This window comes from Chaetura pelagica, unplaced genomic scaffold, assembly GCF_000747805.2.
Source record: "Chaetura pelagica isolate M959 unplaced genomic scaffold, ChaPel_1.0 scaffold275, whole genome shotgun sequence".
Lineage (NCBI taxonomy): Eukaryota > Metazoa > Chordata > Aves > Apodiformes > Apodidae > Chaetura > Chaetura pelagica.
In genome coordinates, this window is record NW_009953486.1 from 6,782,202 (window position 1) to 6,795,533 (window position 13,332).

Here is a 13,332-nt window from a genome sequence, read left to right on the forward strand (position 1 = left end):
GTAGGGAAAAGGAACAGCTTTTAGAATAAGGGTTTGAAACATTGCTTTTTCTGTAGGAAAAAGATGGAGTATTGCATGCTGGGAACAAGTGCTTTCCATAAGGTAGCTAAATTTTAAAAGTACATTTGTTTCATTTTGTTTTAGGCTTTGTTTACGTATTCTAATCGAGTGATTTTGTCCTTTCTGCAGTTTTCATTTTGATTAGACCTCTGCAAAACTCTCTTCTAAGCAAAAATTGAAAAACAAACCTGGGCCACAAGTGCAGTTTGATATTTCTGAAACGTTGATCAATGTGTACAGAAGACTATTTAAAGGATATTAACAATAGTATAAATTCTTTCTGTGGTCTGTTTTGTTTTCCATTATTTTAAAATTGCAGATATTAACACCAGTAAATTTAAAGATGTGAATGTGTTGGATGAGTACAGAGAAATTGCCAAAACAATTTATTAAAAGGTAGTCTTAATTGACACTTTTAAGAAAACAAACAAAAAAACAACAACAAACCAAAAAAACCCACTTGTCGGCAGAAACTCCAAGTAAATAGTCACATTCGTTTTTTCCTTTGTTCTTGAGAATAGCAAGACATAACATACTTGGAGGAAGTTTGAGTCGATGAGTCAGGACTTATTTCATTAACTGCAGTTAAATGTTTTGGCCAGGTTTCCTGAGGAAACAAAGCTTATACAATTTTTCAGATTGTGGCTTGTCTCCTAATCTCCCCTCCCTCCTCCCAGCCAAGAAAACAGTCACCATTTTCAACCAAATTTGGTAGAGATGGAGGTCTTAATAAATAAGATTAAGCACCTTTAAGTTTCATTAGATGATCTCCAGTAAGAGAAGAAACTCAGGTTTGAACATTCACAAGTTGCCTTCACAGCTCTCCTTTCAGCCTGTTCCTTCAATTGGATGCACCAATGCCAAGTGGCTTCTAAAAACTCTGTGGGAGGAGTCTTAAGGAGGAGGGGAAATAAATCACCCTGCTTAGGCTTGGGATTTTAGGAGGCTGACTTTTCAATGTTGGATATGCACCAACTGCAGAGGTACCAGTTAGGTGTGTGCCTGGTGCTGAACACAGCAACTTGCCTCTCATTATCTGATCTGGAGCAAGCAGAGTGTTACTGAGGAGAGAGAAGAAGCAGTAAATTATCTGGGCTTAGACTTTGAAGTATTCATCCCCAAATGAGAATTGTTGGTACCTGAGTGCATGTATAGTATGTTATTCCATGGATACGATATTATTACAGGTACAGCAGCAGCTCATGATGCCCCGTAAAGCTTTTCTTTCCCAGAAAGAAAAGCAGGCTCGTGCCAGGGAAAGGGATATGTTAAAAAAGAGGAGGAGGCGACAAGACTATCTCAAAAGAAGCGTGGAGCCGCAGAAAAATGCAGAGACAATAAAATGGCACAGGGATGATGAGAAGAGGAGAGAAAATGAGCAAGTTAAGGACAAAGATATCAAGAAGCGATGGAGACAGGATGAGAGAGAACGGCGAAAGAATTTGGACGCTATGAATTGGCACAGGGAAGATGAGAAGAGGGAGAATGAGCGAGGTAAGGACCAAGAAGGCCAAGGAGCAGCAAAGAAAGGATGAGGGGGAAAGAGCAACGAAAGGACAGACCTTTTGAAGCAGCAGAAGGGATGATGAGGGGGAGAGGGGAAAATGGAGAACAAGAACAGTTCCATTTTATAATTGTGCAGAATAATGGAAAATATCTGTCTTTGAGTTTAAATTTTGTAGGAACTCTGCCTTAACTGTACTATAGTTCTTACAGAGATAAATATTTTAATAAGGTTGATGGGAGTAGAGATGTAGGCAAACTCCAAAATCACAATGGGATAAAAAAGGCTGGGTTTACACATTGATTATGAAACTGTTTGTTTTGCCCACGTGAGCACACCTAATACTGTCTTCAGCAGCTCAGTTGACAACACAGTGTTTCAGAGCACTAAAACACTCAGGTTTTCTCAGTTTTCGTAATATAAGTAAATGAGAGCATTAGGAAGAGAAGGGTCAAACAAACATGCTCAAAAGAGGAAGGTAAAAACAATGTTTTATTGTTTTCTTTTTAATAATGTGCCCGAGAGAAAGTTGTAATTGCACCCTCAGTTTTATTCCAAGGTAAATTATTTAACAAAAGTTGTATGGAAATGTAGATTTCACAGAGTGCTTTTAAGAAGCAGTCAGTTCAAGAGATGCACATCTCTGTGTCATTAGATCTAGGTGTTGGCATCAGATCCATTGGCATCACATTTGATTTGATAAATTGAGCCAACATCTTGACATTAAATCTGACAAACTGAGAAACAGTAGGTATTTACATGACAGTAGGAAGAGCCCTGGTATTTTTTATTAAACTTTATCTAGGATTTTTCTCTCTGGAGTTATAAAATTGTTTTGGTTTTCTTTGCAGTAGCCCTAAAAGTTAGTTGTAAGCCTGTGAACTGGCAATGGATTTATCCTGGATGAGAGTCTAGTCCTTTGGAAGTCTTTCACTCCTTTTTTTCATTCCATAATAGTGTTTGGCACCCGCTGTTTTGATCAGTTATGATGAAGCAGCCTGGAAGGATGTAGCCACGATAACAGAAGGAAGAGCTGTGTATTTATAAGGCTACTGACTCTTGCGTGGCTCTGTACTGAATGTGGCTGAATAATTTTATTACACAAAAAACACCCCAAATGGTCACCAGAGTGAATGTGCATAAAGCTTTTCTTTTTAATGCAGATCCTTTCAGTTGAGGAAAAAAACCAAACAAATTTAGTGTTTAGGAAGTAGGGTGAGTGGTAAACGTTGCTTATTATGAGCAACTTTATATATTACATTGTGAGGGGAAAATGCTCTCCAATTGAGTTGCCATTTTTCCACCTCTGTTTCTGTGAGGTTTTAATTGTAGGCCTGGGAATCATCAGCTGTTAAACTGTATGTCAAGAAAATTGCAAAATGCATTTTTGCATATAGCTTTTGGGGATTCTGTCAGTGTTTTTTACTTGCCATTTCACAGTGATGCTCTTGACAAACCTTGCTGAGTGAAGACTTCTTCTTCAATGAAATGTTTAGAGTTGCCTACAGTTCTGCACTTGCAGGTCATGGAAGGCTTTCCTGATGGTAGAAAGCAGTGTGGTAGTAAGGAAATTGTGTCCTTTTCAGTTAAGCATAAAGGAGAGGAAAAAAACCTAGAGTAGGTTCTCTAGAAGACCTATGTTATTGCTCTCTTGATTCCTTTACACAGCAAGATTTTTCCTTCAGATTATTTCTTTAAGTCTTAAACTGTTTCTGGGTGAATCCCACCATTGCTAACAAGACTGTGACACAGCAGTATTACCTGCTGCTTGCTAAAGCTGTAAAACTGCTCAGACACGAAAGAAGCATAGTAAGCACATTGAATAATTGTGTCTGGAAATGAATATAACATTTGGAATATTTGCTGGAGATTTCAGTTGAGAGAAAAAGGCTGTCTTTTTTGAAACTGATGCATCTTCCCCAGAATCAGAACAGCATTGTTACCTTGTGAGGCTGAATCTATACACTAGAAGATCCTCTATTTCATTGTTCTAGATAAAGTTGACAGAGCTGAAACAGTTTTAACATCTGTTACCTGATGGTCTCAAAGGAAGCTCTTCTGGTGAGGTCCAGAATACAAAGGACCCACTGGAGATTGAAGATTTTAGTTAAACTAAAGCAGAATCAGCTATTGGGGTCTAAAGACAGGTGGAAGCTTTCTTGTTTTTATCACCTCTGATAATTTGACTGACATAGGGGTTGTTTTTTCCATTTTTCCCTCTTGTGTTCCTTTTCCTCTCACCTGGGTGTGTACCCTTCTGTAAGGTGATAGTTGTCAAGTTGTGAATATAGCATACTGTGTTTGAGATCAGTACATCCCTCATAAGGGAGGACTGTTTGCACGGTCAAAAATATGTAGCATAAGAAAACGTTAAAAAAAAAAAAAAAGTAAATCAGGAATGCAATATTGTATTCTACATTAATTAATCTTCAAAATAATTGCACGGTAATTTTTTTTTAACTCAGTTTTCTAAGTGGTTCCAGTCCCTTGGTAACTGATGTGTAAAAGGGCTGAACTGCATGACCATATTAACTGGAATTTCTTGAAGCTGGTACAGTGAGGATAGTTTATTTTTATTACATGCTGAAAGTGGTTTAAAAATCACTTAGAATAACATGACAGGAGGGTGCATGAGACTTCACATTCTGGATCTTTCTAGAATAGTGCCTGTAATTGTTTTTATCCAGCATTTGAGACACTAGTAAGGGTAGCAAGCTGATGAAAATGCAATCTGGAGATGAAAGTCACTGCAAGTCTATTGAAATGCTAAAATCTGTTAAGAAAAAAAAAAGTGATGTGGAAGAATCTGGAGTTTTTTGAAACTTCTCTGTGACTATGCAGTGGTTAATTTTTAGGCTAGACCTTGTTTCCTTTCTGCTTTTCTGTCATGGCATGCCAATTAGAAGTCTTGATTTCCTGTGTCTTAGGATATATGCACTGTTAAGTTCCTAAAACTAAGCAGAATTTTTCTCTGTGAATGGGTTTCTCCTTCTGTTTACTGAAATTATTTTTCTTTCCTGAATAGTGTTCACAGTAGTGCTCCCGAGAGCATGTAAAGATGTGAAACTATTTTTTCCCCTACAAGTATTTTCATTTACCAAGTATGGCTAGTAAGGGTAGAAAATTGAGTAGAGAAAGAGCTTATTTTGCCAAGAAGCTATACTAACCTTGAAGTGAGGTCCCTTTTTTATTATAGCTGTGAACCTAAAACTAGATTATGTCCTGGCCCATTCCCACTTCAGGTTGTGATTCTACTTAGTGAACTGAGCTGCTGGCTCCTGTAGGCTTCTCAAATTTTGAAAGGCTTTGTAGTAATTTTGTGCCCTAATTTTGAGGTTCTAAGATGCACACATTCAGAACTGCACTTGAGATTAAAATCTTCCTTCCTGGGACTGTCATAGACTGTTAAGGGCCAAAGTCAGTGCTTCAGTTCTCTGAAGCAAGGTACCGTGTACACACTTTGTACGTGATATTAAGTTCTGTGAAGTCTCTTTAACTGTTGTTCCTCTGCTTACCTTGCAAATACTCCTTGCTTTTTCACAAAACCTTCCCTCCCTTCAGATTTTTAGGTGAAGATCTGAAGGGTCTTCACTCAGGCCTTCTTATTGACGTGTGTGCACTAGCTAGAAAACTTGTCTTAGCTTCTGTTCATGCTTTGCATAGTGGCTGTTACCCATAGCAGTGGAATAGTACTGCATGAAGCTTCTTTAAAATAGGCCTTTGCATTTTCAAAATGTGCCTGTGAAATGCAAACTGAAGTGCAGTGCTATGTAATTTAGTAATGATACTTTGCTCTTTTATAGCTTGTCTTTTTTACTTCCATTGGCTACTGAATTTTTCTAGGAATCAGTACCTGGCTGTGGACTAGACATTTATGCTAGGTACTGCACAGATACAGAGCAAAAGGTTTCAAATATTTCTTACACAGGTAGTCTGCTTACTTTGTCATTATTTTGTGACTTGTGCAGTCAGACATTTTGTGTACCTGCACACTAAAGATAAGTGAGATCATATTACTAAATCAGTCTAATTTTATCAGGATTTCCTATAATTATTTCTTATCATTATGTTAGTAATCCATTTTCTTAGGCATGTGAAGATACTACATGGATATTTCTAGTAAGGACATTAAGTATTCATTTATTCTCCACCCAGCATTTTAGTGTAGGTTGATGTGTAATTTGGCTTATGAACAAGGGCTGTCCAGAGTATTTATTTGTAGGTGAGACCTAAGACTAGAAGTAGGAAACAGAAGGGCAGACACAAACTGAAGTCGTGCTATGTTTGTTGAATCATGAGCTTGAAAACAACTGGTTGACTGAAGAGGCAGATCTCATTATTCCTGCTACTTAATGAGGATAAAAAATGCTCAGATTTCTCTGCATAATTATTTTTGCAGAGCACATGTGATGGCTTTGATTTATTTTTCTGTGAATGTGTACGCAGGTGCACATTCCCTTACAAAGAAAAGTTACAGAATGTATTAAATTTCTGGGACTTGTGCTGGAATGAATAGGATAGTGTAGAACCATACAGGAAAATAATGAAAATTAGTTTTGCTTTGGCTACCAAAAAACAGAATACATGGAAATACGGGGTGTCCTGCTAACTAGAATCCTGGGCTGAAATTGTCATTGATTAATTGGTATCATCTCAGGATAAAATAATTCCTGCTTTGTGAAAAAAATAAAACACTGCTGAGCTTCTTTTGAGAGCTACTTTAAATTTTCAAGAGAGAAGTTCTGTACTGAGCCCATAATACTAGGTAAGTAGCACTTCTTTAACCATCAGAAATTCGTACCTGATAGATGGTGTAAAGCTTGAGCTGCTTGTGCCTTTCATTGGTCTTCACTGAAGTGCAGTGTATTTAATACTGTTCACTTCTGGCATTTCAGTAGAAAAACAGGAGAAATAGCATTAAACGATTTAACAGAAGGACCAGTTGATCTCTGACCCTTTGTTATAGGCATCATTCCCTGTGAGGGGTGCTGGATGTAGGAACAGCTTCAGTGCCAGGTGAAAGCACTAGTGGGTTTTGTCAGTACTGGGCACTGCATTCCTTAGCATTGTGTTCTTTTAAAATAAGTGCTTGGCTCTAAGCTTCAGAGCAGTAGGAAGCAGCCCTGACAGTGAGGATGCGCTCTCAAACATCAACTTCTGGTCAGATAAAGAATGCTTTATTTAAAGAATAGCATGAATGATTATTTGAGACACTTCTTAATTCCAGCTATTTTGATGTCCACATTCAAGGATGTATCAGCCAAACTGTGTATATTGCAATTACAATTTGAGTTATCTGCTGTAAATAGAAACTAATGGAGATGCTGAAAGCTTTTTGTAGTCACAAATAATAATATCAGACTACCTGGGTCTCCAATAATTATCATTAAATGGTCAAGAATCTTCATAAATAAAATTAACTATATTTTCCTAAGGCTGATATTTAAGATTAGGTGAGTTAGATTCAGCTATCAAGCAGAATTGGTAAACTAAAATTGATCTTCAGTTTTTAGATGTGAAGATGTAATTATATCCTCTGTTATGATGTGTTGTGATAGTTCGAAGATCTTAATAATTTCTGGTCTTTAAGACTTGACTGGGAAGCAGGCAAGAGGGCAGAGGCAAGAAGATGGGGCAGATAGAATAGAGCAATCGTTTTCAGGCAGTCCTATATAATGTGCTTTCTCTACCACTTGAGTTTATATTTATCATGGTATATTTGGCATGTCTAGGTATACTGGACACAGTAATGAAGAGAAAGCATTTGATTCTTTTGGTGAAGAAGTTGTTACTGGCATTTTGTACTAAAATAACCTGCTTGATAATAAGCATTACATTGACACTTGTGGCTGACTCTCATGTTTACAAGTGATTATTGCCTAAAGGCAAACTTTGCTCTAACTCTCCCTTTGTCGTGAGACAAAAACACTGCTTCTTTACAAGCTAAATGAGAACATTGTTTAGGTGGGAGCTTTAATTTTTGAAGAAAATAGCACAGCTTGCTAAAAGCTTTAAAATGTAATGTTTTCATGCAGTGATGTTTCTGCAGTTAAGACTTAAGAACTTTGTTTTATTCTGGAATAAAATTACTAGGACGTTATCTACTTGGATTTGAAGTTCACTTGAAAGTATTCTTTAGATCATGAACATACTTCACTGCTGCTTCATGGCATTTTTTATGAAAAAATTGAGCACACAGGTAGCTATGAAGAGGTAACTGAAAGCATTTCAGAGCCAGTACAATCCAGTGAAAGCAACACGTATTCAGTTGCCTTGAGACAGAAGGAATTAGCAGAGCCATGATTGATTTCTTGGCTACATTAATATTTTTCACTGGGTCTGTGAACTGCAACAGCAAGAACTTGTAACAAATGATTGTTCTTGAGTTAAAAAATTAATAATTCTGTGCTTTGGAAGCAAATTTGTATTCTTTATTGTAACTTAGTGTTCAGAGCCATGTGTTTAGGGAGGAGAGGTTAAGGAAGCCTACTTGCTTTTCAATTTGTGATCTGTATTTAAGGATACAAATCCACTCTGCAGTATGTGGTATTTTTCCATTTTCCTATTAATGCAGTTCTACTATCACAGAAGTCAGATCTGCTATATAGCTTTAAATAAAGCTTCACATACAGTAAATGAAGGAAACTATATACATTTCTTATTTTACCTACAATTGAATTCAAGAAACATTTTTCTCACTGAAGAGATTCTATTAGATCTATTAAAAGACTGACACAAACCTTGAAGCTCAACTTAGCAATTTTCAAATTAGCTAGGATATGTACGCACAAAAGATAAATTGAGGTTTTATGTACTTTGGCATAGGGGGTAAATTTAATGCAAATACAAACACTTTATTTTTAAAGTTATTTCCAGACACTTTTGATTACTCCTGCAATAGTTGTTATATGGGTTTGTTGGGATTTTAAGTACTCTCTTAAGTTTGTTAATATCTAGCTTTATGGCCAGTCTTATTTAAGAAGAAATTAGACAGAAAATTTGTTAGCTTCTTAGTTAATAGTACAGCTCTGATACTGAGTTATCTGGGTAAAATGAGACACAGAATTACTAATCATTAAAAGTGCAACACTATCAGACAGAACATATTTGACTTAAACCTGTTCTCTTACTTTCTTTTTCAATAGAAACTATGTTCCAACTTCCTGTCAACAACCTTGGCAGTTTAAGAAAGGCCCGGAAAACTGTGAAAAAAATACTTAGTGACATTGGTCTGGAATACTGTAAAGAACATATAGAAGTAAGTATGATACCTCCCAACTGTTGCAGTTAGAGCTAAAATGCTCCAAAGTTAGTGGGACGTTGAGGTCTTCAGTGTATGACATAATTTTTTTCTTTTTCCTAGACCCAATTCAGGAAATGTTAAATTTGTACTGAAAATTTTGAAGGAATCCCCTGTGTCCTGTTCCCATGTCATATTCCTCTGTTCTCATCAGCTTAATGATCTGGGATGTCATTGAAGCCTTGTTCATATGTTGCTGTCCCTGCATAACGTTGTACATGAAGTAGGCTTAAATAATACCTGAGACAAAATGCACCTGTAAATACTTAAAAAGTTTAGTATAGATGAGCTACAGTTCAGGCTGTATGTGGCTGACTTGATAGATATCGAAGGTAGGTTTATGTTGGATTCTTAAAAATAGTACTTGCTAACTGAACATTTAGGAATAAAGCAAGAACTAGGTGTAGTATAGGATGTTCTTGGGGGACAGAAGATGGTTCTGAGGTTTACACAAAGTGTCAGTGCTGCCAGTAGGTCATCAAGTTCAAGAATCACTTCTGTACCTGTGTTCATTCCTAGGAGGGAGGGGTATTTGTGCTACTCTTCTGGACAAACTTCTACGCTTCTGTCTCAAGTGCAGCTTTCTCCTCTGAACACTAACTTCTTTAGTAGGAATTGGCCTTCTCGGACATCATACATGTAGTCACACTTTAAAAACTTGTATCTGGATTCCTGTGAGAAATTATCATAATAAAAAAATCCTGAAAACCAATCAAACAACACATTGTGTGCCCCTGCAAAAAAAAAAACCAAACAAAAACCAAAAACGAATAAAAAGGCAAACATCAGAGTTATGATAAAGCCTCTGTATGATCTTAAATGTTTAGCACTAACCCATGAATACTTTTCTCCATGACTGCTTTTTAAAATGGGGCAGATACGCAATTACAGTCTTGGGTTAATTAGAAGAATGAGTTCTGAAAATAGCTCTTCAGGTTTCATGATACTGAGACTGTTCACAACTCTTCACCTCCAAAGAGGTGCATCTTAAATACCCACCCTCCTTGACTTAATGGGATCTACTGTTTGCCAGCAGCACTTGAGAGAACTGCATGGATGCTGGGAAGAGTTGCTTACGGGAGCGGCTGGTCTTTGGTTTTGATTCTCTGTACTCTTTTCCCATCTTCCCCTTCTGCAGGATTTTAAGCAGTTTGAACCTAATGACTTTTATTTGAAAAACACTACATGGGAAGATGTAGGATTGTGGGACCCATCACTTACAAAAAACCAGGTTGGTAATGGTTTATGTTGACACATCTGATTCTAAAGTTGCTTCACACTAAAGGGTGTTTCACAAATACGCCAAGAGCTCTTTTTGTAGTTTGACCCGTATCAACTATATTTTTTCTTTAAATGTTGCATTATCTGTTTTCATCATCTCAGAAAAGTTAAAATCTGAACCCATCTATCTAACTGCTGCTCTCCCCACTAGTGCTGGAGCTCTGTTAGCTCCCTGCCACATCTGAAGGTTCTCATAATCTGAATCTGAGATTTGGTTTAGGCACCTATAGTTTTATGCAGCAGAATTCATTGGCACTGCAAGTCTTTCTGTTTAGGTGTTTGTAAACCCCAGTAATAAAGGAAATTTGAATTGAGCTGGAAGGGAGGAAATAATACTTAATTCTGATAGAACATGTTTAAGGCAAGTTGTGTGCACTGCAGTAGCCTCTACCAGTGGTACAGTACAGAGTGATACCAGCACTGACAGAACAGTGAGAAGGTGAGAAATCCCTCTACAAAAGAAGCTCTCTTCCAGCATCTGAAAGGTTAGGTGTTGCTTTTACAGGAAATGGGCACCTGTATTATGATGGATTCTAGCGTAGCATTAATCTAAAAATGTCCCTTTATTACTGTGCTTCATAAAATGCACTGATGATGTCCTACTTTTCTAGTTAATTCCAGAATAAAAAATAAGTATAAAAGGAGACAGCTTTTGTTTAGCTTATTTTGTTATACCTTGTATCCAGCCTACCAGATGTCTGAGGCTTCAGGAGGTGGACAGAAGCATATATTCCTACTTACTGATGCAGAGGGAGAAGTGAAACTCTCCAGCTACTTCTAATGATCTGTGTGTAGCTTGATGCACAAGGCTTGTTTTGACATTCTATGAATGAATGATTGTAGCTATTTGAATGTCTTACCTCATCTGAAATGCCAGATTGCTTGTGGCTACTTCAAAGGCCAATGTAACTTTAGTTTCTGTTACAATAGTTGCCAAGAACTTCATCGGCATCATGTTAAATGTAACAAAGATGCAGGGAAACTCCAAGTGTGGACTTTTTTTTTTTTTTCCCCGTCTTTCAAGATTGTTTTAAAAATAAGGTTTGTGGTTTGATCAGAAGGAAAAGGCTTGGTGGCTTTAAGGGCTTGTGTAGCTCAAGTACATTATGGGTTGGTAAGCTTAAACCTGTTCACAAAAAACAAGTTTTAAAGAGCATCTTTTATATTAAAGGTTGTAATGGATCAAGAGACTGAAACAGCTAAGGTTATATATCCATCTTATATCTATAAAAGTTTGGCAGATTTTGATGGGAAGTAACTTGTCTTCTGGATACTGTCTTTTCTCCCAGAAATGAGCTTAAGGTGAACTTTTTCATGCAACGCAGCTGCAAGGAATGAGGGTTGTTTTTTATTTAAAGATGCTTGTGATTTAGCCTGGCATGCCAAGTTCATGGTTAAACTCTTGAGTGACCTCTAAATTGGCACTTGCCACATCATGTGTATGTTCAGATTATAAGCTCCCTAGGACCTGATGGGCAGGTCAAAAATTGGAAAGGAATTAAAGGTTTGAGACTATGGCAACAGATCTTGAGACAATTATTTAGAAACATTATTGCTTAGAGAAGGTCACGGATGTTGGTTTTGGTGTGGTGTGTTTTGTTTTTTTTTTTAACTGCTTTTCAACATTTAGTTTCTGCTTTGTTCTTTGTTTTAAGGACTATCGGACAAAGCCCTTTTGCTGCAGTGCGTGTCCATTTTCCTCGAAGTTCTTTTCAGCCTACAAAAGCCACTTCCGGAATGTTCATAGTGAAGACTTTGAAAATAGGATTCTCCTTAATTGTCCTTACTGTACTTTCAATGCGGACAAAAAGACTCTGGAAACGCACATAAAAATATTTCATGCTCCGAATGCCAGTACACCAAGTGGAGGCATCAGCACTTTTAAAGATAAAAACAAGCATGATAGCCTTAAACCTAAACAGGCTGACAGTGTAGAACAAGCTGTTTATTACTGTAAGAAGTGCACTTACCGAGATCCTCTGTATGAAATAGTTAGAAAGCACATTTACAGGGAACATTTTCAGCATGTTGCTGCTCCTTACGTAGCAAAGGGAGGTGAAAAGTCACTCAATGGTGCAGTTCCATTAAGTTCCAGTACCCGGGAGGAGGGTAGTATTTACTGCAAACGATGCCTTTACATGCCGAGATCGTACGAAGCTTTAGTCCAGCACGTTATCGAAGACCACGAACGTATAGGATACCAGGTTACAGCAATGATAGGTCACACTAATGTAGTGGTCCCAAGATCTAAACCTTTGATGTTAATAGCTCCAAAACCACAGGATAAAAAGCCTATGGGACTGCCTCAAAGGATGGGTCCCCTTTCCCCTGGAAGTGTTCGATCTCTCTCGTCACAGCAGACGATGAACAGACTCACCATACCAAAGCCTACGTTAAATTCTGCAGGAGCAAATATGATGTCAAATGTTCACCTGCAACAAAACAATTATGGAGTCAAATCAGTACCACCAAGTTACGTTGGTCAGCCAGGGGGAAGGCTAAACTTAAGTGGTAATTCACCAGTTTCTATTCCACAGCAATCACAAACAATGAAACAGTTTTCGGCAAGTGGAAATGGAAGGCCTTATACTCTTGGAGGGGAACAGAGATCACAGGCCTCAGCAAGATACTCTCTTCAGTCTGGCAATTCATCTTCTCTTTCATCAGCTCAGTTGAAACAGACATCACTATCTCAGTCTCAGGCAGCTTCAAGAGTATTAGGTCAGTCTGGCTCGAAATCTCCTGTAGCTGCCACAGGTCCTTCCTCTGTCAATACATCATCTACACAGAAGTGGAAAATTTGTACAATCTGTAATGAGCTGTTTCCCGAGAATGTGTATAGTGTCCACTTTGAAAAGGAGCACAAGGCTGAAAAGGTGCCTGCAGTAGCTAACTATATAATGAAAATTCACAATTTCACTAGTAAATGTCTATACTGTAATCGCTATTTACCCACTGATACTTTGCTTAATCATATGTTGATACATGGTCTGTCTTGTCCATATTGCCGGTCCACCTTCAACGATGTTGAAAAGATGGCTGCTCACATGCGAATGGTTCACGTTGATGAAGAGATGGGACCTAAAACTGATTCCACTCTAACTTTTGATTTGACATTACAGCAGGGTAGTCACACAAATATACATCTTCTTGTAACCACCTACAACCTGAGAGATGCTCCTGCTGA

General features: G+C 37.7%; 1 protein-coding gene across 2 annotated transcripts in view; it reads left to right on the top strand.

Moving 5' to 3' along the window:
- Positions 1-13,332, top strand: part of ADNP (activity-dependent neuroprotector homeobox) — a 17,516-nt gene that overhangs the window by 1,284 nt on the left and 2,900 nt on the right. The window contains exons 1-4 of one of the 2 annotated variants that reach the window (XM_009998659.1): positions 826-1,554; positions 8,710-8,822; positions 10,003-10,095; positions 11,801-13,326. In XM_009998659.1, the coding sequence (XP_009996961.1) occupies positions 1,227-1,554; positions 8,710-8,822; positions 10,003-10,095; positions 11,801-13,326 (2,060 nt within the window). In that variant the 5' untranslated portion in view covers positions 826-1,226. Of the gene's footprint in view, positions 1-825; positions 1,555-8,709; positions 8,823-10,002; positions 10,096-11,800; positions 13,327-13,332 lie in introns of those variants that run through there. The other variant, XM_009998660.1, reaches the window with a different exon arrangement.